General features: G+C 61.1%; 2 protein-coding genes across 4 annotated transcripts; one reads left to right on the forward strand and one right to left on the reverse strand.

The window, feature by feature from the left end:
- The first annotated feature begins 1,543 nt into the window (after positions 1–1,543).
- On the forward strand, positions 1,544–5,952 carry MRPL45 (mitochondrial ribosomal protein L45). The gene is made up of 8 exons (XM_074891812.1): positions 1,544–1,632; positions 2,335–2,530; positions 3,074–3,191; positions 3,591–3,689; positions 4,324–4,372; positions 4,599–4,748; positions 4,833–5,006; positions 5,515–5,952. The coding sequence occupies exons 1-8, from the start codon at positions 1,576–1,578 to the stop codon at positions 5,572–5,574; spliced, it is 903 nt and encodes a 300-aa protein (XP_074747913.1). The 5' UTR covers positions 1,544–1,575; the 3' UTR covers positions 5,575–5,952.
- Positions 5,953–7,201: 1,249 nt separating this feature from the next.
- On the reverse strand, positions 7,202–22,787 carry GPR179 (G protein-coupled receptor 179). Of its 3 annotated transcripts, none has more exons than XM_074891810.1 (12): positions 21,702–22,787; positions 20,751–20,859; positions 19,739–19,841; positions 19,381–19,565; positions 19,106–19,174; positions 18,585–18,694; positions 18,258–18,496; positions 17,164–17,302; positions 16,865–16,970; positions 16,624–16,770; positions 11,237–16,288; positions 7,202–10,789 (listed from the first exon to the last, which is right to left on the reverse strand). In XM_074891810.1, exons 1-12 carry the CDS (start codon positions 22,526–22,528, stop codon positions 9,023–9,025), a joined length of 8,853 nt encoding a protein of 2,950 aa, XP_074747911.1. In that variant the 5' UTR covers positions 22,529–22,787; the 3' UTR covers positions 7,202–9,022. The 3 variants fall into 3 exon arrangements, with proteins under 3 accessions (XP_074747911.1, XP_074747912.1, XP_074747910.1); XM_074891811.1 differs by having other exon boundaries at positions 7,202–9,808; positions 10,466–16,288; XM_074891809.1 differs by having other exon boundaries at positions 7,202–16,288.
- Between the last annotated feature and the right edge of the window lie 452 nt (positions 22,788–23,239).

Genomic DNA, 23,239 nt, shown 5'->3' on the forward strand with positions numbered 1-23,239 from the left:
CCCAGCCCTGGTCCTGCTCTCCAGTGGGACAAATCCCTGCGAGGTGGTTTTGCAAGGGGAAGGTCACATGTGGGCTGGGGGCACCGTCAAAGTGGCATCTCCAGAGGCCACCACTGCTGGGGCAAGCCCCGGCCCGAACTGCAGCAGGCAGGGACGCTCCTGGGCCGTGCTCCCCAGCAGCCCCCCCCAGCGAGGACGTGGCCCCAGGGGGTTGCCAGAGCCCTGAAACAGCTGCCCACGGTGGTAAAACCGGCTGAGATGGCATCACGGGGCAGCTCTGCAGCCAGGAAAGCCAGATGGGCTGGGAAAATCCAGCCCCACAAGTCCCCACGAGCCGTGGGAAAGCGCCGGGGCCGTGGGGCGCTGGGGCCAGTGACTCAGCCCCCGGCTGCTCCGGGACTGGCTCCGCAGCCCTGGGGCTTCAGCCCTGTTTTCCTGCCAGGGATGCAGCTGGAAAGATCCCCCCTCTCCTATTTTTCAGCCCCCACGAGCATCCTGCCAGACTCTCGGAGCCACTGCCGGGATGCAGATGCAATCCCCACACCCATGGGTGCCTGGCTCCCCCCTCCGTGCCCCTCGGCACAGCCCCGTGGGGCCGCTCCCGACTGGCCCTGCTCATGCCAGCACAGATAACAGCGTGGGCTGGGATCAACGGTCTCGGGCGCAGCGAAGCCGTCACTACACATTAACCAGCTGTCCGATGGAGCAACGCTTCCTCGTAGCCAAGATCAACAGTCCCCAAAGCAAACTGGGAGCACGGCCAGGCGGAGCGAGCGCAGCCCGGAGCCTCCCGATGAGCCCCCCCACCTCCTGCAGGGCCACCCCGGGGATCGCACCCCCAAGCTGTGTTTGCCTTTGGGTCTGCAAGATGGACTGAGGCCTCATGCTGCGGCTGTGGGTGGGTGCTGAGCATCCTCGGGGTGTCACTGGGCCTCCTGGAGCTGGAATTTCAAGGGATGGAGGTTTGGGATAAGTGTGGTTGGCTTTAGGGTGCCCGGTGCTGCACCCCCCGAGCTGCTGCACCCCCCGAGCTGCTGCACCCCGGTGTGTCCGGCTGTCCCATGGGATGTTTTCGATGGGACCCTCATCCCTGAGCGCCCCCCCCCCCCTCCGGAGCGGTGCTGCAATTCGAAAAGCATCAAGCGCCGATTCCTGCTGCTGCGCCCGGAACCGAGCTGAGCTGCTGGGGGGCTGCGCAGCTCCGGGGGGGGCCCCGACACCCCCCAGCACCCCCTGCATGGGGAGGGTCCCTCGCTTGTCGCACGTAGCACGGGGAGGGGGCCCGCACCCCTTTTCTCGGCACCCCTGGAGCTGCAGAAGCCCCCCTCGTCCACCCCCCGCACTGCACCAGCCACCGGGGTCCCCCCCCACGGCCGCTCGGGGTGGAGCCTCTGGAGCCTCCCCCCCCCGCCCCCGCGCGCGCAGCCGATGGAATTTTCCACTCGCCGGCCGCGGCGCGGGTTCCCGCTGGCCCCGCCCCCTCCGCGCGCGGCCTCCTCGGCCACGCCCCTTCCCCGCCACTCCTCGGCCACGCCTCGGCCACGCCCACGTCCCGGCGTCCCGCGCGCGGGGAAGATGGCGGCCGCCATGAAGGCGGGCCTGGGTCGGCTGGGCCTCAGGGTGTGCTGGCAGGTGGGGCCCGGGAGCGGGGCTGGGGCGGCCGGCGAGGAGCGGCGGCGGGCTGAGGGGGCACGGGACAAGGGATGTGGGGAGATTAGGGCAGCGGAGCTGGTGCAGGGTCTGGAGCACAGGTCTGATGGGGAGCGGCTGAGGGAACTGGGGGGGTTTAGTCTGGAGAAGAGGAGGCTGAGGGGAGACCTCATGGCCCTCTGCAACTCCCTGAAAGGAGGGTGCAGAGAGGGGGGATGAGTCTCTTTAACCAAGTAACAAGCAATAGGACAAGAGGGAATGGCCTCAAGCTGCGCCAGGGCAGGGTCAGACTGGCTCTTAGGAAGGATTTCTTTGCAGAAGGGGTTGTTGGGCGTTGGAATGGGCTGCCCAGGGCAGGGGGGGAGTCCCCATCCCTGGAGGGGTTGAAGAGTCGGGTTGACCCAGCGCTGAGGGATCTGGTGGAGCTGGGAATGGTCAGGGTGAGGTTCATGGTTGGGCTGGAGGAGCTTCAAGGGCTTTTCCAACCTAAGTGATTCTCTGATTCTGAGTCAGGGACGGAGGGAGTATGGAGAGGGCCATGGGACGGGACACTACAAGTAGTGGTGTTTGGTGTGTTTACAGCTGCGCTGTGTTTGGGAGGTGTGAAGGGAAATAAATCAGAATGTTGGTGGTGTTTCTTGGCCGTTGGGCTGACTCCATGGCTGCGTTATTTCTCTTCCGTAGACTGCGGAGTCAGTGCTCCGTCCTGCTGGAGCGGCTCCGGCCTGTCTTCTTGTCCCAGTGAGAACGAAGAAGAGGTTTTCTGTCCCCGAATGGGCCAGAGAACTGACCCCAGAACAGAAGGAGAAGAGACTCAAGTCTTTGGGGACCATATTTCCTGAGGAACATGTAGAACGGAATTTCTACTTGGCCTGCACAGGTGGTAGAAAGCCTGCTTTGGTCTTTTCTCACGGGCAAAAATAATGCAAAGTAGCAGGATGGAGCAATTGATCTAAATGGTGTGACCGTGCTGACAGTGTCTGTCTGCAATAGACTGAACTATGTGCTCTGCCTCCTGCTGAGGGAGGGTAGCTGCCCTGCTTCACCTCGGAAGCGTGTCAGACTGTTGGCCCCTTCGTACCCAGGGGCAGGGAATAGCAAGGGAGGTTGCCTTTCCTGCTGCTGAGTGTGTTTCCTCCTATCCTGGGCTGTATGGTTGGACTAGATGATCTTCAAGGTCTCTTCCAACCTAGATGGTTCTGTGATTCCGTACAGGAGAGGAGAGCAGAGAGCAGGCACCTGCTGACAAGCTGTGTTAGACTAGCAGGTCTCTGCGTGCTCATATTTCATTTTGCAAACATTATCAGGGCAGAATCCTGCTTCTCCAGCCCTCAGAGGAAGGAAACAAAGAGGGTGCTGCCTCTTCGTTTCTTTCATTTTGCTGTTTTTAAGCCTCCTCCTGACCTTTCTTCTCTCCATACAGCTGATATTATGGACCCATATGTCCCTCCTGAGGGCGATGCCCGCTTGAGTTCCCTGTCCAAAGATGGGCTGAAGCAAAAGATGGAGAAGCTGAGGCAGACTGCCACCTCCCAGCTAGCGTACGTACCCCCTTTTTAATTAGTCTGTGGTGCAGAAGTTTTGCTCGGTTCTGTCTTGCAGTGGTGAGATGACATGTTTTGTTTTCTACCCACTTCTTCCATTGTTGTTGTCGTACCACTTAACCAGGAGTCCCTGGTGTGAGGATGAGCGCAGGGCAGCTGTCCTGGTGTGAATGGACACAGCGTGCACTCATTTTCTTGGGGATTCTTTGGGTTTGCAGCACTATGTCTGTTTTACGAGCACCCAGAGGTTATGTCTTAGTGGGGAGGCCCCAGTTCTCAGTCGCTCCCTGGTAAAAGCTGGGCTTGAACCGGGTAAGATCGCTGCCATCATCTGAAACATGCAAGAGACTTCCAAGTTGTTCTTTACTTACTGTAGAGCTTTTCTTCTCTTTTCAGTCTGCGGAAGGTAAAAGATCATGTTCCGGATTTCAGCACTAAAACCTTCCCAGAGAAGGCGCAGGAGATATTTATTGAAGCTCACAATTGCCTGGCAAAGTAAGGCCCCTTCTCTGGCTGATGTGGTTATGTCGGACCGCCTTCTCTTTGCTTACACGCTCTGTTTTTCTTCCTTGTCTTTCTAATCCTCGTACCTCCTCTGCAACAAGTACTTTATCCTTTTCTGCCCCCATCTCTGTGAAGAGTAGAGTGTTGGAGGTCTGGTCGGTGCCCTCTTGCTTTTGATAATGAAAAGCAGGTTGCAGAAAATTTATCTCGGCCTGACCTGCAGAGATGAGCTGTTGCAGCACCCGCGTTATCAGCAGATGTGTGGGTGTTTGGTGCTGTTCAGAATCACGCTGCGGGGCATTGTTTGGATGGGAAATGACACTGCACTGGCTTGTTCCGCTTTCCAGTAACAGAATAGATTTCAAAACTGCATCATTCTTGGTTACAGTTCCAAACATCAGTAAAACATCTAGGTCATAACTGGCTTCCGAAGGATGTTGTGTCTTTCCCTGAAGTCTTGTCAGCCAGCTTGCGTTCACGTTCTGCTTTTGTTCTGAGATCACAGCTGAGAATTCTTTTTCTGTTTTGCCAGTAGATTGTGGGTCTTCTGGGGAAGGAGGGGTTTGTGAGTAAACCTCTGTACCATACGTGTGTATTCAAGTAACGGGGTGTGTTTCACTTGCAGTTTTAACAAGCAGAAACTTCACTCCCTGGTGACAGAGCGCTGCTACCCAGTAAGTGTTTATCTGGATGTAGCATGTCCTTGATCTCTTCCATGGTCTTTAAGGCTCTCTGAACCCGATTGTCTCATTTTTTCTGGATGCAGTAAGGACAGAGCAGGGAGGGAAAGCACAAGTCTAAGGAATAGCTAATGCATAAAAGCCTCATTGTATAGAGGAGTTTGCTTGTCCTTCAGTTCACATCCTTATTAAGTTGGTGCTTATTTTTTCCTTTATATAGGAAATGGTGCGTGGGAACAGGTACAAGACCATCCGGTGGAGTTTTGTGGAGTCGCTGGAGCCTCCACGAGTGGTTCATGTTCGATGTGACAGCATTGTGAACCGAGGCAACCTGTACGGCCAGGTGACGGTGCGGATGCACACGCGGCAGGTACGTCCCCTCGTGCCCCTCGCGCTTCCCAGCTGACTCCAACCTGCTGCCAGCCCAATGTACATTTCTCGGTTCTTTTTACAGACTCTGGCAATCTATGACCGCTTTGGGCGGCTGATGTATGGGGGGGAGCAGGTGCCCAAGGATGTTTTGGAGTATGTCGTGTTTGAGAGGTACTTGGTCAACCCGTACGGCGCATGGAGGATGCACGGCAAGATCGTTCCAGAGTGGGCTCCACCGAAGGACCCCATTATTAAGGTAATGCCACCAGGAAAAGGCACCAGCGTGGCCTGTGTCTGTGAAACATCAATCCCTAGTTAATTCTGCTCAAAACTGAAGCTGAGCTTCCTGTAATGGGAAGGCGGTGGGTCAGTCTGCAAGCATACATATTTATAAACGTGGCGTTATCAGCCTCTAGTTAACAGGAGACCGAGGGCATTTGATATGTGTGTGATAATTTAGGGGGTTACTGCTCCTTCTACATAACCTGGCAAAGTGATGCAGGTGCTCTGTCTTCCTGTGTTACTAAAAACAGGTCCTAGAGAGGAATGGGGTGAGAACTATTGTGTAGTATGAGGCACGTCATCCCATTGCCCCTCTGTGTCCTCCCCCATGCTGCTGCCTTCTGCTCATCTTCCTGTGCGAGGCCTTTGCATTGCCAGAACCCCCTGCTCGCCCTTTCTCGTGCTCTGTAACGTGAAGAATTCCCGTTACAGCAGTTCCGAGCTGCTCTGTGTCGTGCTGATTTTGTTCCTCGCTTTTTCAGACGGTGATGATTCCCGGCCCAACCTTGGATCCCTCGCAGGACTATGAAGAAATGAAGTAGGAAGTCCTGGAGCCTGTACAGAGCCAAGAGCCCTGGGGGGAAGAAGGGCAGAATGTCTGTGGAGGCAGCGGGTTGGATATGGCTGTGCCTTTCCAGTGAGCAGTCAACAAACAAAGCGGCTTCAGAAATGGGCTCCAGTCACTGAGAATTTGTCCTTAAAGGAGCAAGAGGGGCCTGGGAGGGGGACTCAGATGAGCTCTGAGCAGAGCTTTGCTCTGTCCAAGTAGACTTAGTGTGCTGCAGCGTAACCCTCTCTGTGTTTCTGTGAAGACAAGTCTGTTCTCATCGGGACCGACCCCGTCCAGACGGGGGGTATTTGCCACTTCCATGGCAAGTGTCATACACCTGGTGGGCTCGCATTAAAACTTCCCGCAATAAGTGCTGGCGCTTTCTTTTCCCGTCCTGTTTCCCCCTCTGTAGTGATTCCCAGGCTTCTTTTTTTTTAACAGAAAACAGGGAAGAGCAGCGAGAACACTTCACATCGAATTCTCCTGGGTGAATACTGCAGTTGGACTCCTGTGGGATGGTGCTTGGTAATGGCTGGGCTTCCCGGAGGGGCTGCAGCACAGCGCTGATAATTTAATATAATTTTTTGACTCCTAAGGTCAGCGTTTGCGTCTCCTGGTGCCCTCTTGAAAGGCAGCATTTCTCCCAGCCGTTGGGTTTTGGCGCATTTGTTAGAGACGCTGATGAAGTGGGCGATGGGGTGGTGTTAGTGAGTGGCTGGCACCATCCTGTGGACACGGGGACATTCGCGGCGGGTCCCCCGGCTTTGCAGGCCGAGTGGCTCAGGAAAGCCTGGACCCACGGTACCTTTTCCGTGGCTGGGAGTAACTCAGTGAGTCTGCTGATCCGTTCTCACTCTGTTTTGCTCACTTAAGTTCCATTTACTCGTAGTCACAGAGCAAAATACTCACTAGTCATCAAACGACGAAGCATTTTCTTTTTCAACCTTGTCTTGCTTTTTAATTTGGCCGTTTTCCAGAGCTTGTGAGAGTTGCACAAAAAAAAGTGCATTTTTTTTCTTCTTCCTTGAAAGAGATTTTGCGGAGCATGCTGTAAGAGTTATGGCTCCTTATGCTTGCAAAGTTCTTCAGTGTTTCTTGAGAATGATGTTCTGAAAGGGCAGAATATCATCTTTATGCTCTGTTAGGAGAGGAGCCAGCCATGGAATCCCTTTCATCTTTTTGGAAATCAGAGGGGTGTCACAATCTGTCTGCCTTTCCTGAAAGAACCTACTATCTTGAGCCTTCTGCCTACGCTTCATTCATGAGCTGAGGAGAGATTCAGTGCTCCAGCACATGCGAGCTGGGTTGGGAGCTAAAATAAATCGGGGTGAGCTGCCTGGTTTGTGTCTGGTGCGACTCGGGCAGCTTATGGGCAGGTGTGGACGTGACTCCTCAGGCCAGACCTGCGGACGAGGTCGTTCAGCTCTGGCTCTGGATGAGAACAGTGTGTTTTCTAGGGGAGTTGTTGGTTTTTCTGGGAGAAGGGCCTTTCCTCCCCATCTCCTCTGCCAATATTCAGACCTCTGTGGCTCAAGTGCTTTGTTCCTTCGCGGCCTCGCTGCTTTCTGTTGTACCTCTTGGTATCTTACCCACACCCCATAAATCAGCCACTACGTGTGCACTCTGTAGATAATACTTTTTATTTTCTGTATGTACACTTACTTACACAACTGGATGATTGTCTGACATTCAGACCACAGACAGCACACGACAGCAACGCCACTTTCTAAGGAGAGTGGAAGTAAACGACGAAGGAACGGCAGGACAAGCCCTGAGCCCCGAGATCAGAGAGAGAACCGAAACCACTTCTGCTTGCTCTGCTTTTATTTGCTTCCATTTAAGTGGAACCGAGGGCCAAATCTGGGGCGACTGGAGGTGTCGTTTCCCAGCTGCTGCATTCCTGACCCTGAGGCTTTTCCCCGCGCATAGGGCCCCATCCCTTCCCTTGTGCATTTGTGAGGGGATGGGCTGGAGCAACGGCAAACCCGGGGGCCCTGTCCGATGCTGCGGAGATCGCAGAGCCCGCCCCTCCCCGTCATCTCATCATCCAGGAGGCTGTTTGCATCTCTGCCCAAGGGGACGGGTCTTGCAAATAGAAGAAGTTGAAATGTGGGATGACAAAAGGCAACCAGCGCTTCTACAGATGGGCTGTAAAAGTGAAGGCTTGCTAGTGCCGGTGGAAATGGTGGAAAAAAAACCCCTCTCCTGTCATGGGGAGGTGAGGCCAGGGCACGTTTGCACACATGGTGAATGTAACACGCACGCGGGGTACGAGCGAAGAAACCAGTAACGACAAAGTGCTTTGAAAAGTTAGTGGCATTGTTAGTTAAGACAAACACCTTCACAGCTGAGCTGCTGCAAGAGCTCGAAGCGTAGCAGCGCCGTGAAGCCCGAGAGGAGGTGAGTAGCAGGAAAACCCATCTCGGCCTTTGCGGGTGCGGAGGTTTCTAACAGCAGAGCGGTGGGGGGGGCCTGAAGGTTGGTTTTATCCCACCCAGGTCAAGCGATAGGCAAAGGTGTCCGGGAATGGAGGTCGTGGCGGTGGTGGTGGTGGCGGCGTCGCCCAGGGGCGGTGTTCAAGCGCTGGGCTGGCATCGCCGGACCAGAACGGAGCAGCGAGGTTCGCTTTGCGTTCCTGGCAGGACTCAGTGACTTCAGAGGACGGTTAAAAATAAATGACTTTATATCAAGGAAGCGAAATGTGTCGTGGGGCTGACTGGGAACAACGGTCCTTCATCCCAGGCTTCAGAACCTGCCTGGTCCCAGCAGTGCTTAAACCCTGGCTTAAAATGGAGGTGAGAGCAGCGCTGGGGGAGGCCGGCTGGGCTGCAGGAGCTCTGGGAAGCTGTTTTCCTCCCCGTCGCATCATTGCTGCCCCTGGCTTGACTCTCCCCTTGTTTCGGTGTCCAGCTTGCTGAGGCTGCGGGATTGTGTGTTTCGGGGTGCCAGGCAAGCTGTTCCTGGCTGTGCCAGAGGCACAAACCTCCCGACGTGGTAGGAGGGCGTTGAGCTGCCGGCGAGCTTGCAGGTGAGCGTCTCTAGCTAGCCAAGCCGCAGCTTTGGCCCACGGTGTCGGTGGGAGTGAGCGAGGCCGGCACCACTGGCGCTTTGATGGATTGAGGTGCCCCACTTGGCCCAAAGGGCCCTGCGCTGGCCCAGGTACCTGTGGGCAAGTGATGGGTGGCATTTGCAGGCCACTGCCTGGTTGAGAGCTTCGATGAAGGCAGGAAATGTTAACTGACCCCTCGCTGCGGCGATCCCCAAGCCTGGCTGGTTGGTGGCCACCACTGGAGCCCGCTGGGAGTGTGGCCATGCCCTTGGCTTTGGTGGACGCTTCTCTGTCCCCGTCCGGGCTGTGCAGGTGGGCAGCAGCCTTCAGCTCAAGACTTTCCACTCACGAAAGCCACGTCTGCGCCCGGCTGGTGGCCGGACGGAGGGAGCTAGTCATGGACCCATGGGCAGATGTCGGGTTTGGTTTCCGTCCCACCTCTGCCTCCATCGTGGGGGCTCGCCCCAGCCCTGCCCTGCCCGCGGAGGGTCGGGGTGAGATCCACGCTCTGCACCTCCTGCGGACACACCTCGGAGGTTTTCCTTGGGTCTGTGCTGGTCTTGTCAGATGCTGGCGGAGCCTTTTCTGCTTCCCAGGGACAAACCTCGGCTACAGTAGCGCTTGGGCTGGGGCCGCTGCCGGCCGCAGGAGCTGTGCTCCCTCCCTGAGGCTCTGCCCTGGGGCCCCACAAGGGCTCAGTGCCCGGCAGGATGCGGCACAGGGGCTTGTGCTCAGCCTTGCAGTCAGATCCGCCCTTGGATTCTTTCAGCAGAGCTGTTGCAGACACAGGGCTGGCTCCTGCCGCCACTTTTGACGTTCCCGGCACGGTGGGAGATGCTCCATCAGCTCCCAGTGGGTGCACGCCTGGTTTGCCGCTTTCCTTCGCCAAGATGGTGGGTTCTGCTACTTCCCAGGGGCAAATATCAGACTTCTTGGATGGCTCTTCCCCTGTTGCAGCTTTCAGGGAGAGCTCCTCCATGCCCGGGCTCTCCCAGGAGCAGATGACCTTGTGCCCACTGCTCCCCTGCTCCGGTGGGTTGGAGGCACCCACTTTTTTTGGTGGGAGGCTCGCCTTGCCCGCAGCTGCTCCTTTTTCCAGCAGAGGTGCAGCCACTTCCCAGAGGCAGATTTCTGCTTTATCACTGGACTCGACATCCTGAGCCTCCCAAGGACAGACCTCTGCCTTCAGGTTCTCTGTGCTCTGGGATTTACTTGAAGGTGATTTGGGCAGCGCTGGGCTCCCAGCGTGGGGTTTTTCTGGGGGAAGCTCCATGCCCAGGCTATCCCGGGGACAAATGGACTCATGGTCTCTGCTTGCTTTCTCCTTTCCAGACAAGCTGCCTACAATCTTTTTGCGGAGACCTTGACCTGTAGAGGGGCTTTTGCTCACTATGGACGAAGCATCTTTGTCCTGTCTTGATTTCTCTTTAGTGGATGGTGAAGCAGCCGCCTCCCAGGGGCAGATTTCTGCTTTATCGGTGGTTTCAAGCTCCCAAGGACAGACCTCTGCCTTCAGGTTCTCTGCGCTCTGGGATTTACTCGAAGGTGATTTGGGCAGCGCTGGGCTCCCAGAACGGGGTTTTTCTGGGGGCTGCTCCATGCCCAGGCTCTCCTGGGAACAGATGGACTCACGGTCTCTGCTTGATTTCTCCTTCTTTCCAGACGTGCTGTCTATAATCTTTTTGCGGAGACTTTGACCTGTAGAAGAGCTTTTGCTCACTATGGACGAAGCATCTTTGTCCTGTCTTGATTTCTCTTTAGTGGATGGTGAAGCAGCCGCCTCCCAGGGGCAGATTTCTGCTTTATCGGTGGTTTCAAGCTCCCAAGGACAGACCTCTGCCTTCTGGCTCTCTGCGCTCTGGGATTTCTTTGAAGGTGATTTGGGCAGCGCTGGGCTCCCGGAACGGGGTTTTTCTGGGGGCAGCTCCGTGTCCAGACTCTCCTGGGGACAAACGGCCTCTCGCTCGCTGCTGCCCTTCTCCGGGGATCTCACCGGGCTGGCTAACGCTGCCTGGCGTGTGATGTGCTTGTCTCCCTTTGAACCCCCCCCAGGACCCTGCTTGGCCTTTTGCTGATCAGAGGGAGTTGCAGCTGCCTCCCAGGGGCAGATTTCTGCTTTGTTAGTGGATTCCAGCTCCTGAGCCTCCCAAGGACAGACCTCTGCCTTCAGGCTCTCTGTGCTCTGGGATTTACTCAAAGGTGATTTGGGCAGCGCTGGGCTCCCGGAACGGGGCTTTTCTGGGGGCAGCTCCGTGCCCAGGCTCTCCTGGGGGTGGACATTGACCTTTGCTCTCCCCATGCTCTCCCATTTCTTGACGGTGGCTTTCAGCAGCTGCAGGCTCCTCGTGCTGTACCCCGTGGAGGAGCCCTCCACGTCTGTGCTCTCCCAGGGACAGACGGACTCACGGTCTCTGCTTGATTTCTCCTTTCCAGACGTGCTGTCTATAATCTTTTTGCGGAGACTTTGACCTGTAGAAGAGCTTTTGCTCACTATGGACGAAGCATCTTTATCCTGTCTTGATTTCTCTTTAGTGGATGGTGAAGCAGCCGCCTCCCAGGGGCAGATTTCTGCTTTATCGGTGGTTTCAAGCTCCCAAGGACAGACCTCTGCCTTCAGGCTCTCTGCGCTCTGGGATTTCTTTGAAGGTGATTTGGGCAGCGCTGGGCTCCCGGAACGGGGTTTTTCTGGGGGCAGCTCCGTGTCCAGACTCTCCTGGGGACAAACGGCCTCTCGCTCGCTGCTGCCCTTCTCCGGGGATCTCACCGGGCTGGCTAACGCTGCCTGGCGTGTGATGTGCTTGTCTCCCTTTGAATCCCCCCCAGGACCCTGCTTGGCCTTTTGCTGATCAGAGGGAGTTGCAGCCGCCTCCCAGGGGCAGATTTCTGCTTTATCAGTGGTTTCAATCTCCCAAGGACAGACCTCTGCCTTCAGGCTCTCTGTGGTCTGGGATTTCTTTGAAGGTGATTTGGGCAGCGCTGGGCTCCCGGAATGGCGTTTTTCTGGGGGCAGCTCCGTGCCCAGGCTCTCCTGGGGGTGGACATTGACCTTTGCTCTCCCCATGCTCTCCCATTTCTTGACGGTGGCTTTCAGCAGCTGCAGGCTCCTCGTGCTGTACCCCGTGGAGGAGCCCTCCACGTCTGTGCTCTCCCAGGGGCAGACGGACTCACGGTCTCTGCTTGATTTCTCCTTCTTTCCAGACGTGCTGTCTATAATCTTTTTGCGGAGACTTTGACCTGTAGAAGAGCTTTTGCTCACTATGGACGAAGCATCTTTATCCTGTCTTGATTTCTCTTTAGTTGATGGTGAAGCAGCCGCCTCCCAGGGGCAGATTTCTGCTTTATCGGTGGTTTCAAGCTCCCAAGGACAGACCTCTGCCTTCTGGCTCTCTGCGCTCTGGGATTTCTTTGAAGGTGATTTGGGCAGCGCTGGGCTCCCAGAACGGGGCTTTTCTGGGGGCAGCTCCGTGTCCAGGCTCTCCTGGGGACAAACGGCCTCTCGCTCGCTGCTGCCCTTCTCCGGGGATCTCACCGGGCTGGCTAACGCTGCCTGGCGTGTGATGTGCTTGTCTCCCTTTGAACCCCCCCCAGGACCCTGCTTGGCCTTTTGCTGATCAGAGGGAGTTGCAGCTGCCTCCCAGGGGCAGATTTCTGCTTTGTTAGTGGATTCCAGCTCCTGAGCCTCCCAAGGACAGACCTCTGCCTTCAGGCTCTCTGTGCTCTGGGATTTACTCAAAGGTGATTTGGGCAGCGCTGGGCTCCCGGAACGGGGCTTTTCTGGGGGCAGCTCCGTGCCCAGGCTCTCCTGGGGGTGGACATTGACCTTTGCTCTCCCCATGCTCTCCCATTTCTTGACGGTGGCTTTCAGCAGCTGCAGGCTCCTCGTGCTGTACCCCGTGGAGGAGCCCTCCACGTCTGTGCTCTCCCAGGGACAGACGGACTCACGGTCTCTGCTTGCTTTCTCCTTCTTTCCAGACGTGCTGTCTATAATCTTCTTGCGGAGACCTTGACCTGTAGAGGGGCTTTTGCTCACTATGGACGAAGCATCTTTATCCTGTCTTGATTTCTCTTTAGTGGATGGTGAAGCAGCCGCCTCCCAGGGGCAGATTTCTGCTTTATCAGTGGTTTCAATCTCCCAAGGACAGACCTCTGCCTTCTGGCTCTCTGCGGTCTGGGATTTCTTTGAAGGTGATTTGGGCAGCACTGGGCTCCCGGAACGGGGTTTTTCTGGGGGCAGCTCCGTGCCCAGGCTCTCCTGGGGACAGACCTTTATGCTCTCCACATTCTCAGGTTTCTTGGCCTCAGCTTTTGAGCTCTCAAGGCTTTTCTCAGTGAGCTTTTCAAAGATCCTGATGTCCGTGTGCTCTGACTGAGAGCCACCCATCTCTGCCAGGTTTGCTTTGATATCTTCAGGTCCTCTGGATCCTGGTTTATTTTCCCCTTTGGAAGTCCCACATGTGTCCTGACTTGGTCTCTCCTTCCCTGAAGGAGTTGCAGGCTCTTCCCAGGGGCAGATTTGTGTTTTAGCAAGTGGCGCGTGCCCCACTTCCCATGGACAAATGTTGGCCTTTTTGCTATCGGTGGTTCCTGCTTGCTTGGATGATGCTGTGGGCAGAGCTCGGAGTTTTGCTGCGAGTCCCGTGCTGGGCTGCTTCGCACCTTCTCTAGGGCGGGGGGATCCCCTCTGGCTGCTCCCCTTGTCTGCAGCTGGTGCCATCTCCCCTGTGCCCCGCGAGGCCACTCTCTGCAGGGAAATCCCTTTCTTCACTTGGGAAATTTTACCATCATCTAATTTTCCTGCATCAGGTAAAGTTCCCCTTTCCCAAGGGCAGACTTGTGCATCACTGTCAGCTCCCGCCGCTTCCCAGGGACAAACCAAAGCCCGTGAGCTCCTCCAGGTCACTTCTGGCAGCTCAAAGCTTTTGGGAGCAGGTTTTGGAGGGGGTTCCTTGCTGCTGGCGCTGCCCCAGGGCTGGCCGGGTGCTTGCAGGCTGCTCCTGCTCTCCTGCGCTGTCAGCAAACCCACTGAATTTGGTCTGATGTTCTTGTCCTGCTTGGGCAGCTGCCTCCGCTCTCCCTCCGGCTTCTCTTGCTGCTGCTGAGCCCTCTCCCTGTCCCAGGGGCAGATTTCTGCGCTGAGGGTCCTTCCCCCTTCCCCAGTGTCCCACAGACAAACCTCAGCCCTCCTGCCCTCCACGCTTTCTGCTTTTTCCCCAGCCCCTTGCAGCAGCTCTGGGGTTTTGGCTCGTGGTTTCTCCGCACCCAGCTCTTCCCTGGGGCGACCAGGATCCTCCTCACTGCCGCCCTTCCCTGGGGCTCTGCCCGGCCCCCAGTGCTCGCCCCCACTTTCATCCCGGGGGCAGATTTCTATTTTAATGCTGGAATCTGCCTGGGTTTCCCCAGAACAGAGCTCTGCCTGTCTGCCCACCGCCGTGCCGGCTTTCTCTGCTGCAACCGGGGCCGTCTCCGCACTCCGGCTTCTTGGGGAGACCCTCTCGGTGTCCCGGTTCTCCCCAGGACTGAGGGGCTCGGGCTGGCTGCCCCCCTTCTCCAGTGCCGTGGTCGGGCTCTCCTCACTTGGTAGGACCCCGGTGTCCTCCCGGGAAGAAACAGCCCCTTGGCGCAACAAGGCTCCTCTTCCTGCTGGGACACCTGGGGCCCCCCGGGGACGAACCGCAGCCCCTGGTTTCTCGGTGGCTGCTCTCTGCGCGCCGGTGGAGGACGGGTCGGGGCTGCCTGCGATGGGTTCGGCATGTGGCTGCTGCACCTCGGCACCATCCTGGGGGTGGATGGACCTGCTGGCCCCATCGAGCCCTTCGGCTGGCCCGGCCACCCCTTTCTTCGGTGTGATCGGCCTCACGCTGGCTGCAGGAGCATCCTTCCCTGGCTCCGTCATGGCAGCCTCGGCCCCTTCCCAGGGCTGGACCGGTGCCTTCTCGCTGCTGCTGGCCACCGCTGGCGTTTCCTGGGGCTCTTCAGCTCCTTCTTGGTGGCCGATGCTGGGTGGGATCTCACACACCCCCGAGGGTGACCCCAGGCCCCCGCCAGCAGCTGCGTCCCCCCGGGAAGCGCTGGGCTCTTCTGCCCGTTTCTCACCATCGCTTGTCCCCGGGGCCGGGCTGTCCCTCTGTCCTGCCCCGCCACCCCCCCAGCCAGCGTTGTGCTGGCCGGGGACCGCATCCCCCTGCTCCCGGCGGGCAGGGGACTCGCTGCTGGGCCTCTGCCGGCTCCACTCAGGCCTTTTGGCGGTGGGGTCTTGGCCAACCCCCCCGAGGGACACGGCTGCTGTCTCTGCCAGGCTGGGCCTCTCCCTCCTTCTGCCCCCCTCCCGCTCGCACCCCCTCTTCCTGAGGCTCCCCTCGCCTTCACTCTTCACCTTCAGGATGCTTTTCCCCCTGAAGGCTTTGACGGTGAGTCCCAGGTTCCGCAGGGAGGTCCTCTGGGAGGGCAGCTTGAGGCTGGCGGGGGCGGCTGCTGCCTCACGGGGGGTCCCCAAATCTGCTGCTTCAGTGGCTTTTTGCTTCCGGCTCAGAATCTCCTCCTGGACCAGCTCCCAGGGGCAGACCTGTGCCGGGATGGAGGCTGCGGCCAGCAGCCTGCCCTTCCTCGCCAGGGGGGACGTACGCCCCGGATCTTCCTCCGCAGACCCCTCCGCTGTCCTCTCTGGTTCTCCCGCCCGTGCTGGGGGGTCTGGGGGTGGTTCTGGGGGGTCTGCGGGTGGCGCTGGGGGGTCTGCAGGTGGCTCCACCGGCTCCAGGCTGTGCCTGGCTGGCGCGGCACTATGCCCCAGGCTCTGGTAGCGCACAGGGGGTGGTGGGGGGGTCCTCCTCACCGCCAGCCGCACCCGCCCCCGGAGGTGGGAGCTGTCGATGCTGATGCTCTTGATGGGCGCGTAGGTGACGTGTTTCTGTACTTTGCCATCACCTAGGGGGGACGTGTCCTCCTGGGAGCCCCTCTCTGCGGGGCGGGAGCCAGCTGGTGCGAGGGCATCAGCTGCCCCCAGGCTTTGGGGCTTCCTGGCTTCCTTGGGGGGTCTGTGGCTCGTGCGGTGCCGCGATGGGTGCCGGTTGGGGTGCCACTGGTCCCGTGCGGCTCGTCTGGCGGCGAGCAGGGCCTCTTCCCGCGCACCGGTGATGACGCTGAGCGATTTCTGCAAGGGGGCTGCGCAGGGCCGGAGGAGCTGCCCGTACCCTGCCAAATTGTGGGCACTGGCCGACTTGCACACGAGCGGGGTGGCATCGAGGGACTCGCTGTCGGATTGCTCCGAGGCCGTCACTGCCATCGTCTTCCTCTCCAGCCCAGGTTCCCTGGCAGGGACAGGGGTGGGCGAGCTTCCCTGTGGCTCCTGCGCGGGACCCTCGGTGCTGCGGAACCTGCGCGAGGATGCGATGCGGCGCCGGGAACCCTCGTCCCGCGTCCGCAGGCTGGCGCTGGCGGCTTCTGGGAACTGCTTGGCCGAGGAGCCGCGATGCACTGGGGTGGTGCCCCCCCGCCCCCCGCCGCCGCTCCGGCGTGCCCCGGGCAGCTCGACGATGCGGCGTATGATGGAGCGGCCCAGGCTGCGGCGGGAGCTGTGCTTCTTGGGGAGGTGGGGGTTGTTGGCTGTCATCCTCCGCGTCTTGTGCACCTCCAGCTGCGCGTAAAGCTTCTTCAGCTCCTCCTGCGCGCCGCGGGCGGGGGGACGCGGCAGAGAGAGGGGAGAGAGGAGAGCATGGACGATGGGACCCCACAGGGGCTGCGGCTGGGACGACCCTGCAAAGCCCCGGCTTGGCCCCTAGGGCCAGGCTGTCCCCGTGTCCGCAAGCCCCCGTGCTGCCCGTCCCTCCGACCCAGGGGGCGCAGCAGGTTTCCCCACCCCACAGGAGGTTCACCCTGCACCCCCTTCTCCTCCCCCCTTTTCGCTTTGCATCAGGAGAAAGATTGCAAAAGGCACCTCTTACTCTGCGTGGGGCTGCATAGCTAGCGTCAAAAGAAGGTCCTGAGTGTGCCACCCACCCGAATGTCATCGGGGTCGAGACTGTGCTCGCTCCAGGCGGACGCGATGCTGCTGTTGAGGCAGGAGCCCGAGCGCCGCATGTCCAGCTCGTCCTCATAGACCTCGGCCGCGATCTCCTCCCGCAGCGGCGAGCCGGCGTGCAGGAACTGGGGGTGGCGAGGGGCGAGCGAGCTCGAGGGGTCCCTGAAACACCGGGAAACCCCAACCCTCGTCTCCCCGAGTCCCGGGGCTGAGCGTTACCTTTGGGATGAAGAGCAGCGCCAGGGTCATGGTGATGGTGCCGTGGGTGTGAGCGAAGAAGAGCAGCAGGGTCCAGTCAGGGTGCAGCGAGGGGACCATGACGAACCTAGAAAGGGCGAGAAGGGCAGCACCGGGTCCCGCCGAGGTGCCTGCAGCCCCCTCCCCATCTCTGGACCCTGCGGCCTCCACCCTGCCCGGGGACCCACGCAGGGAACCCGCTGGCTTCAGGGATTTGTCGCTGGTTCCTCTGCAGCACCAGGGATGGGAATTTCGGTTCCCAGCCCCATCGCAGCCCCTACCTGACCACGTGGAAGGCGGCAGAGATCATGAGCTCGTTGTGGAGCGCGATGCCCATGTAGCGGGGCTCGTGGAAGGCAGAGGGCACGGCGCGTGTGGCGTAGCACAGGAAGCTGCCCCACAGCAGGAACAACATTTCAGCTGTGGGAGAGAGCGGGGGAGCGGTGCTGAGCGTCCAGCCCCATCGCCTGGCTGCCCTCAGTCTCTTTTCCTGGGTGACACAGATGGGTGCTGAGCTGCGGGGTGGGTGCTGCTGCCCGCCGGGACCTCCCTGCCTCGGGACGCATCCACAGCATCCAGCTGACATGCCGTGGTTGGAGCCGGTGCAGAGCATCATCCTCTGTCACAGCCGGCCCAAAGGCCACCAGGATTCACCCCCTGCGCCAGGCGATTGACCCCACGCCAGGGCAAGTCCTGGGGATGCTCAGAGGAGAGGGTGGGAGGCAGCTCAGGTGCCCCAGCCCTGCTTGCAGGCTCCAAGCAGGTTAAATGCAAAAGGAAATTAAAACCCTGCATTGAAGCACTGTGTTCAGTTTTGGGCCCCTCACTCCAAAAAGGCCATTGAATGACTCGAGCGTGTCCAGAGAAGGGCAACGGAGCTGGTGCAGGGTCTGGAGCACAGGTCTGATGGGGAGCGGCTGAGGGAACTGGGGGGGTTTAGTGTGGAGAAGAGGAGGCTGAGGGGAGAGCTCCTGGCCCTCTGCAACTCCCTGAAAGGAGGGTGCAGAGAGGGGGGATGAGTCTCTTGAGCCAAGGAACCAGCGCCAGGCCAAGAGGGAATGGCCTCAAGCTGCGCCAGGGCAGGGTCAGACTGGCTCTTAGGAAGGATTTCTTTGCAGAAGGGGCTGTTGGGCGTTGGAATGGGCTGCCCAGGGCAGGGGGGGAGTCCCCATCCCTGGAGGGGTTGAAGAGTCGGGTTGACCCAGCGCTGAGGGATCTGGTGGAGCTGGGAACGGTCAGGGTGAGGTTCATGGTTGGGCTGGAGGAGCTTCAGGGTCTTTTCCAACTGAGATGATTCTGGGATTCTGTGATTCTGTGACAGGATGGGGTCCTGGCGCTGTGGGGACCCCCAGGACACTGTGGGGGGTGGTCTCACCGATCACCATCATGTAGTCCCAGCGGTCATGGCCGCAGATGTAGAAATGGAGCCCGCGGGCGGTCTGGGTGCGGATCACCAGCGGGATGTTCTTGTCGATGTTTTCCAGCATCCCGATGGTCCAGGCCGCCAGGAACCACAGCACCAGGAGCAGGATCAACCCCAGCATCTTCAGCACCCGCCCGCTCGACACGTAGGGCACCCGCTGGGCCGTGCGGGACAGGAACACCTTCAGCACCCTGTGAGGGGCAGAGGGGTGAGCCCCCAGCCCGTCCCTGCTGCAGGGGTCCCAAGCATCCAGCTCCTCCCTTCCCACATCCCAACTACCTGTACAGCTTGAGGGTGATGGTGCCGTAGACAATGGCGAAGCCGAGCATCCGCACCCAGCGCAGGACGATGCAGCGGAAGATGCTCGGCTTGAAGTACAGGATGAACACCTGGGGCGGTGGGAGAGAGGGGTCGGTGCGTGGCACGGGGCCGGATCCCGCCTGTCCGGGGGGGTGGTAAATTCCAGAGACTCGGAAACCACCTGCTCTGGGGCCAGCCCTGCTGCTGCCCTTCCCCCTTGGCTCTACAGCATCCGCTGCAGCTCTTGCAGGAGGGAGAGGGGATTTGGGCAGGGATTAATTCCCGCGGCCAGTGGGAGAAAAAGGATTCAGTTTCCTGAGAAGGTTTATACCGCAGCCGCCGGGGGCTGTGCCAGCAAAATTAACAATTAGGCAGAGTCGTGCCCGTGCCCTGCTTGGGGCCAGCTCGATGCCTTCGTCCAGGGGGCAGCCGGCCAGGCTGCAAATGTTCTTAAACCCTCACCCAGAGGTTTTCGGCGCTGGGGCCAGCTGGATACTCACGGGGAAGTAGAGGAGGAGGGACCCGAAGAGGATCGTCTCCAGGAGAACAACTCCCGACGCCCGGATCCTCTGCAGGGACAGAGGCGTGAGGGTGCAGCCGGGAGCCTCAGCCAGTGCCCAGAGGGGATGGAGCCAGGTCAGGGAGATCCCCCCCGCCCCCCCGGGCTGTCACATCCCCACCCCCGAGAGCCCCCCTGAGACCGCAGGGTTTGGGGGTGGGAGGGGAGCAGGGCAGGGGCTGAGGGGCAGAGGGGGAGGACCCAGGGCTGCCTTGCCTTGCTCTGTCGGAAGTGGTAGGAGACGAGCATGCTGAGGAAGACGGCCAGCATGCAGCAGGCCTGGCAGGAGAGGACGGCCGCCCGCAGCGCCCGGTCCTCCTGGATCAGGCAGGGCGCGTCATCCTCGCAGGTGGCACAGCCCCGGCGGCAGGGCCGGCACGCCAGCCGGGCCCCCCCCGCGCCTGGGGACAGAGCGATGGCGCGGTGAAACCCCCGTGTCCCGGCCGTGGTGGCTCTTTCCTCGCCGCGGCACGTGTTTGGGCTTCCCAAAGCCGCCCCCCTCCCAGCCCCAGATCCCACTGCTGGAGCCACAACTGGGTGAAATGGGGACCCCGGGGCCAGGCACGGCACCCACCTGCCCAGGCACCGCTGGCCGCTCCGCTGGCCCTGTAAAAACCCGGCTTGCACCGGCACAGGTACCTCCCGAGGATGAAGTCGTGGCTTTCCTGGGGAACACACTGAAGGAGACAGGCTGAGACACACGGAAGGGCGAGGGCTCATCCTGCACCCCATCTGCTCCCCCCTCCCTGCACCAAGGGCTCCGGCAGCCCCCGGGCTCGCGGGTACCTGACCCCACACCATCCTCCCCCTGTGCCCAGGAGGAATCGGTGGTTAAACATTTAAGAATTAAAAGCCAAAGCCTGGGCCCCCAAATCCCTCCCTAAAACCTAAATGGACACCTAATGCAGCAGAGCGCACTAATCCTGCCCGGCCGTGACGGCAGCGGCGGGCTGGGCACTGCTGCCCTAATCCCCCCGCGGCCGGATCCTGCCCTGAACTGGCAGCTTTTCTGGGTATTGTTTTTTTCTGGAGAGATGCCGGGCGGCAGAGCCCGTCCCTCCGGAGGGCAGGAAAGAGAAGCTGGTGACGCTTTTCCCGCTTGGGGACAGCTTTTTGCCTTCGGGGTGGGACCCTGAGCCGCACAGGGCTGGGGGGCTGCGGGGTTTGCCCTGGTTGGGGGACGGTGCAGGTTGTGCCGAGCCCTGAAACGCGCTCGGGCATCACCGGCTCCTTGGGTAGGCACTGCCGCGGGGGGTCGGGGGCTGCTGGTTGGGGTGATTCGCCCCCCCCCCACCCCAGCTGCCAGCCCTCAGCCCCCGGCCGTGGCTGCGGTTCCCCGGGCAGGGAGCAGCGGGGTCACACGCTGCGGTGGAGAAGGAAGATTTGCACAATAAACCCTCGGCTGCATCGCCGAGAGCAGCTGAACGAAGCAGATGGATCGGCCGGGAGAGGATAAAGCTCAGCCCGGAGGGGAGGGACACGCGACACGGACAGTCCAGCTGGGGGGACGGGGGACGGTTGGGTGCTGGGGACCCCCAGCCCTGCGGGACGGGGAGGTAGGGGTGCAGGGTGCTGGTGGCCGGTACCTGGGTGCTGTTGAGGTCGCAGTGGTGTGTGTCCGCAAACCAGCCCGGCCCGCTGGCGCACTGGTCGATGGCCACGTCCCGCAGCTCGACGTCCAGGCGCACGACGCCCCTGCGCAGAGGGACGGGGTCAGCCCCCAGAGGGGCTGTGGGGGGGCCTCTCTGTGCCCCCCACCCAGCATGGCCGTGCCCCCCCTCTGGATGCAGCCACGGGGCGGGGGGTGGCTGGTGCTGGTTCATGGACAAGGGGGACAATGCGAGGTGTGGGCAGCGTCCCCCGGACCCCCGCTCAGGGATGTGCCCCCCCCCCCCCGAGCTGTGTCTGGGGGAGGTTGGAGCTGGGGCAGGGGCAGGGGCAGCAGCTCCTGGGGGTGAATTTGGCCTCTCAACCGGCTTTAATGCAACCGATGGGGAAACAGGAGCTGCTGGGGTGGCCCCTGCGTGCTGCCCCTCACCCAACGGGCCCAACCCTCTTCCCTGGGTGCGCCCCGGCTCCCCCCTTGGAAATGGGGCCATGTCCCCTCGCTGGGACCAACCCCAGCTGCCCCCTTCCCTCCCCAGTGCCACCCACTGTGGCTCCTCGTGCTGGGGTGCAGCAGGGACCCACTAGCCCACGGACACCCTGCAGCTCCCGGGGTCGTGGTGGGGGGTCCAGCCCAGCTCACCCACCCCCCAGCTTGGCTGTGGCCAGGGGGGCTCTGGGGGTGGCAGCCCGAGGTGGGCAGCACAAGGACGACCGAGGGGGTGGGGGGGGGACGACAGGGGTCAGCTCCGTGCCTGTGGACGTGCAGATACCCACGAGCACACACGCGTTGGGGACACGGGCAGGGTGCTGGCACACACCACACTGCCTGCACCCCAGGGTGATGCCTCCAGCTGCACCCCCCAACATGCACACGGGGCACCCCCCCCCCAGCCCCCTTACACCCCCCAGCCCCTCTGGGTGCCACTTACTTGAACTCAGGGCTGAGGTCTGGCTTGAGCCCGTAGAAAGCGGAGGAGAGCGTGACTGCCCAGGCGGGAAGGAACTTGCCATCCCGGCACTCAAGGAATGGGGGGGACCACCTCACGTGGTCCGGGTCCCCCACGTAGCTGTCACCCCGCTGCCACTTGGGGGTCTCCATGCTGCGCAGGTCGTTGCTGAGCAGGCGCTTGCGGAGGAGGGGGGTCCGCTGCGACTTGAGGGCGTTGAACCACTCGTTGTCCCAGCTGAGGTTGCCGAGGCTGGGGGCAGCGGCGGAGATGTCCTGCAGCAGGATCTCACCGTCCCCCTTGGTGGCCTGGAGCATCAGCCGGGGCTTGGCGGCCAGCGGGTGGGCGTCGAGGGCGAGCACCGCCCGGCGCACCCATGGGTGCCCCTCCACCAGGCTGCGGACCAGCGCCTGGTACCACTCCACGTCCTCGGCCACGCTGGCCTCGCGGATGTCGTTGGTCTGGAAGAGCATGTTGAGGAAGTTGGCGGCGTGGGCCAGCGCCTCGGCGGCGGCATGCAGGGCGGCACGCAGCGCCAGGGGGGCGCCGGCACCGGGTGCCCCCACCACGACACCCCGGCTGCAGTTGGCCCGGGCCAGTCGCTGCGTATCGCCCGTCTGCAGGAAAACCAGCGCCGCCGCCGAGCCCTCGGGGTCCCCCAACGATGCTCCCGGCTCCGGCGTGGGCACCCACGAGGACAAGGGGCTCGGGGACCATCCTGTCACCCGGGGGGGCGTCTCCTGCGGGTGCTGGCCCCCGGCGAGGATGGTGCCAAGGACCAGCACCGCGTGCAAGCACCGCGGCCCCATGGCTGGGGCTCAGCGGAGCCCCCCGGCCCCCTGCGGCCCCACCAGCCGGCCCGGGGGGGGCATGGTGGGCACGGTGCCTGAGCCGGCCGGGAGCCTGCTCCGCTCCGTGGGGCCGGACTCGCGCTCTGTCGCCTGTTTTCCTCCCTCGGCGATGCCGGAGCAGACGTCACCGGCTCCAAAACGTGTTCAGCTGCTGGCGCTGCCCGCCCGGAGAGCCCCCCCCTGCCTGCCCCCGTGCTCCCGCTCGAGCAGGGCGCGCTGCCGGGGAGCCCCTTGCCCTGAGCCCCGGGGGGACCCCCGCACCCCGGCCCCCTCGGGCTGGCCATGATGCAAGCGCATCCTGATGGGAAGCCATGGCAACGGGGCCGGGAATTTTCCTCCCAGCATCCCCCTCCCCGCGGCCCCCTCGGCAGCCCGGGGAGGGGGGGGAGAAGGTGGCCCCGCTGGTTGCCCATATGGTCCCGGGCTTCAATCCTGCGGTGCCCTCCCCCCCGCGACAGTGGGGTGGAAATGGGGGGGGGGTGGCACACACCAGCAGGATGTCCCTGTGGGGCTGAGGATGGCGAGGGCAGCACGGGGGTGGGTATGAGCGCGGTCCCCACGGCACGGCCTGACGCCCACACCCCCCCCCGAAGCTGGGGGGTGATGTCCCGGGTCCCAGGCAGCGCTGGGCTGGTTGCAGAGGGGAAACTGAGGCACAGGAGGCTGCTC

The sequence above is a fragment of the Strix uralensis genome, chromosome 22, assembly GCF_047716275.1.
Source record: "Strix uralensis isolate ZFMK-TIS-50842 chromosome 22, bStrUra1, whole genome shotgun sequence".
Lineage (NCBI taxonomy): Eukaryota > Metazoa > Chordata > Aves > Strigiformes > Strigidae > Strix > Strix uralensis.

Bases quoted from the DNA above. Each gene is read 5' to 3' on its own strand.
- MRPL45 (XM_074891812.1), top strand. From the start codon at position 1,576: ATGGCGGCCGCCATGAAGGCGGGCCTGGGTCGGCTGGGCCTCAGGGTG. The intron at 4,373-4,598 runs GTAAGTGTTTAT...TCCTTTATATAG, and splicing joins TGACAGAGCGCTGCTACCCA to GAAATGGTGCGTGGGAACAG. The intron at 5,007-5,514 runs GTAATGCCACCA...TCGCTTTTTCAG, and splicing joins CGAAGGACCCCATTATTAAG to ACGGTGATGATTCCCGGCCC.
- GPR179 (XM_074891809.1), bottom strand. From the start codon at position 22,528: ATGGGGCCGCGGTGCTTGCACGCGGTGCTGGTCCTTGGCACCATCCTC. The intron at 17,303-18,257 runs GTGAGACCACCC...TCTCTCCCACAG, and splicing joins GGACTACATGATGGTGATCG to CTGAAATGTTGTTCCTGCTG. The intron at 16,971-17,163 runs GTAGGGGCTGCG...CGCCCTTTCTAG, and splicing joins GCCGCCTTCCACGTGGTCAG to GTTCGTCATGGTCCCCTCGC.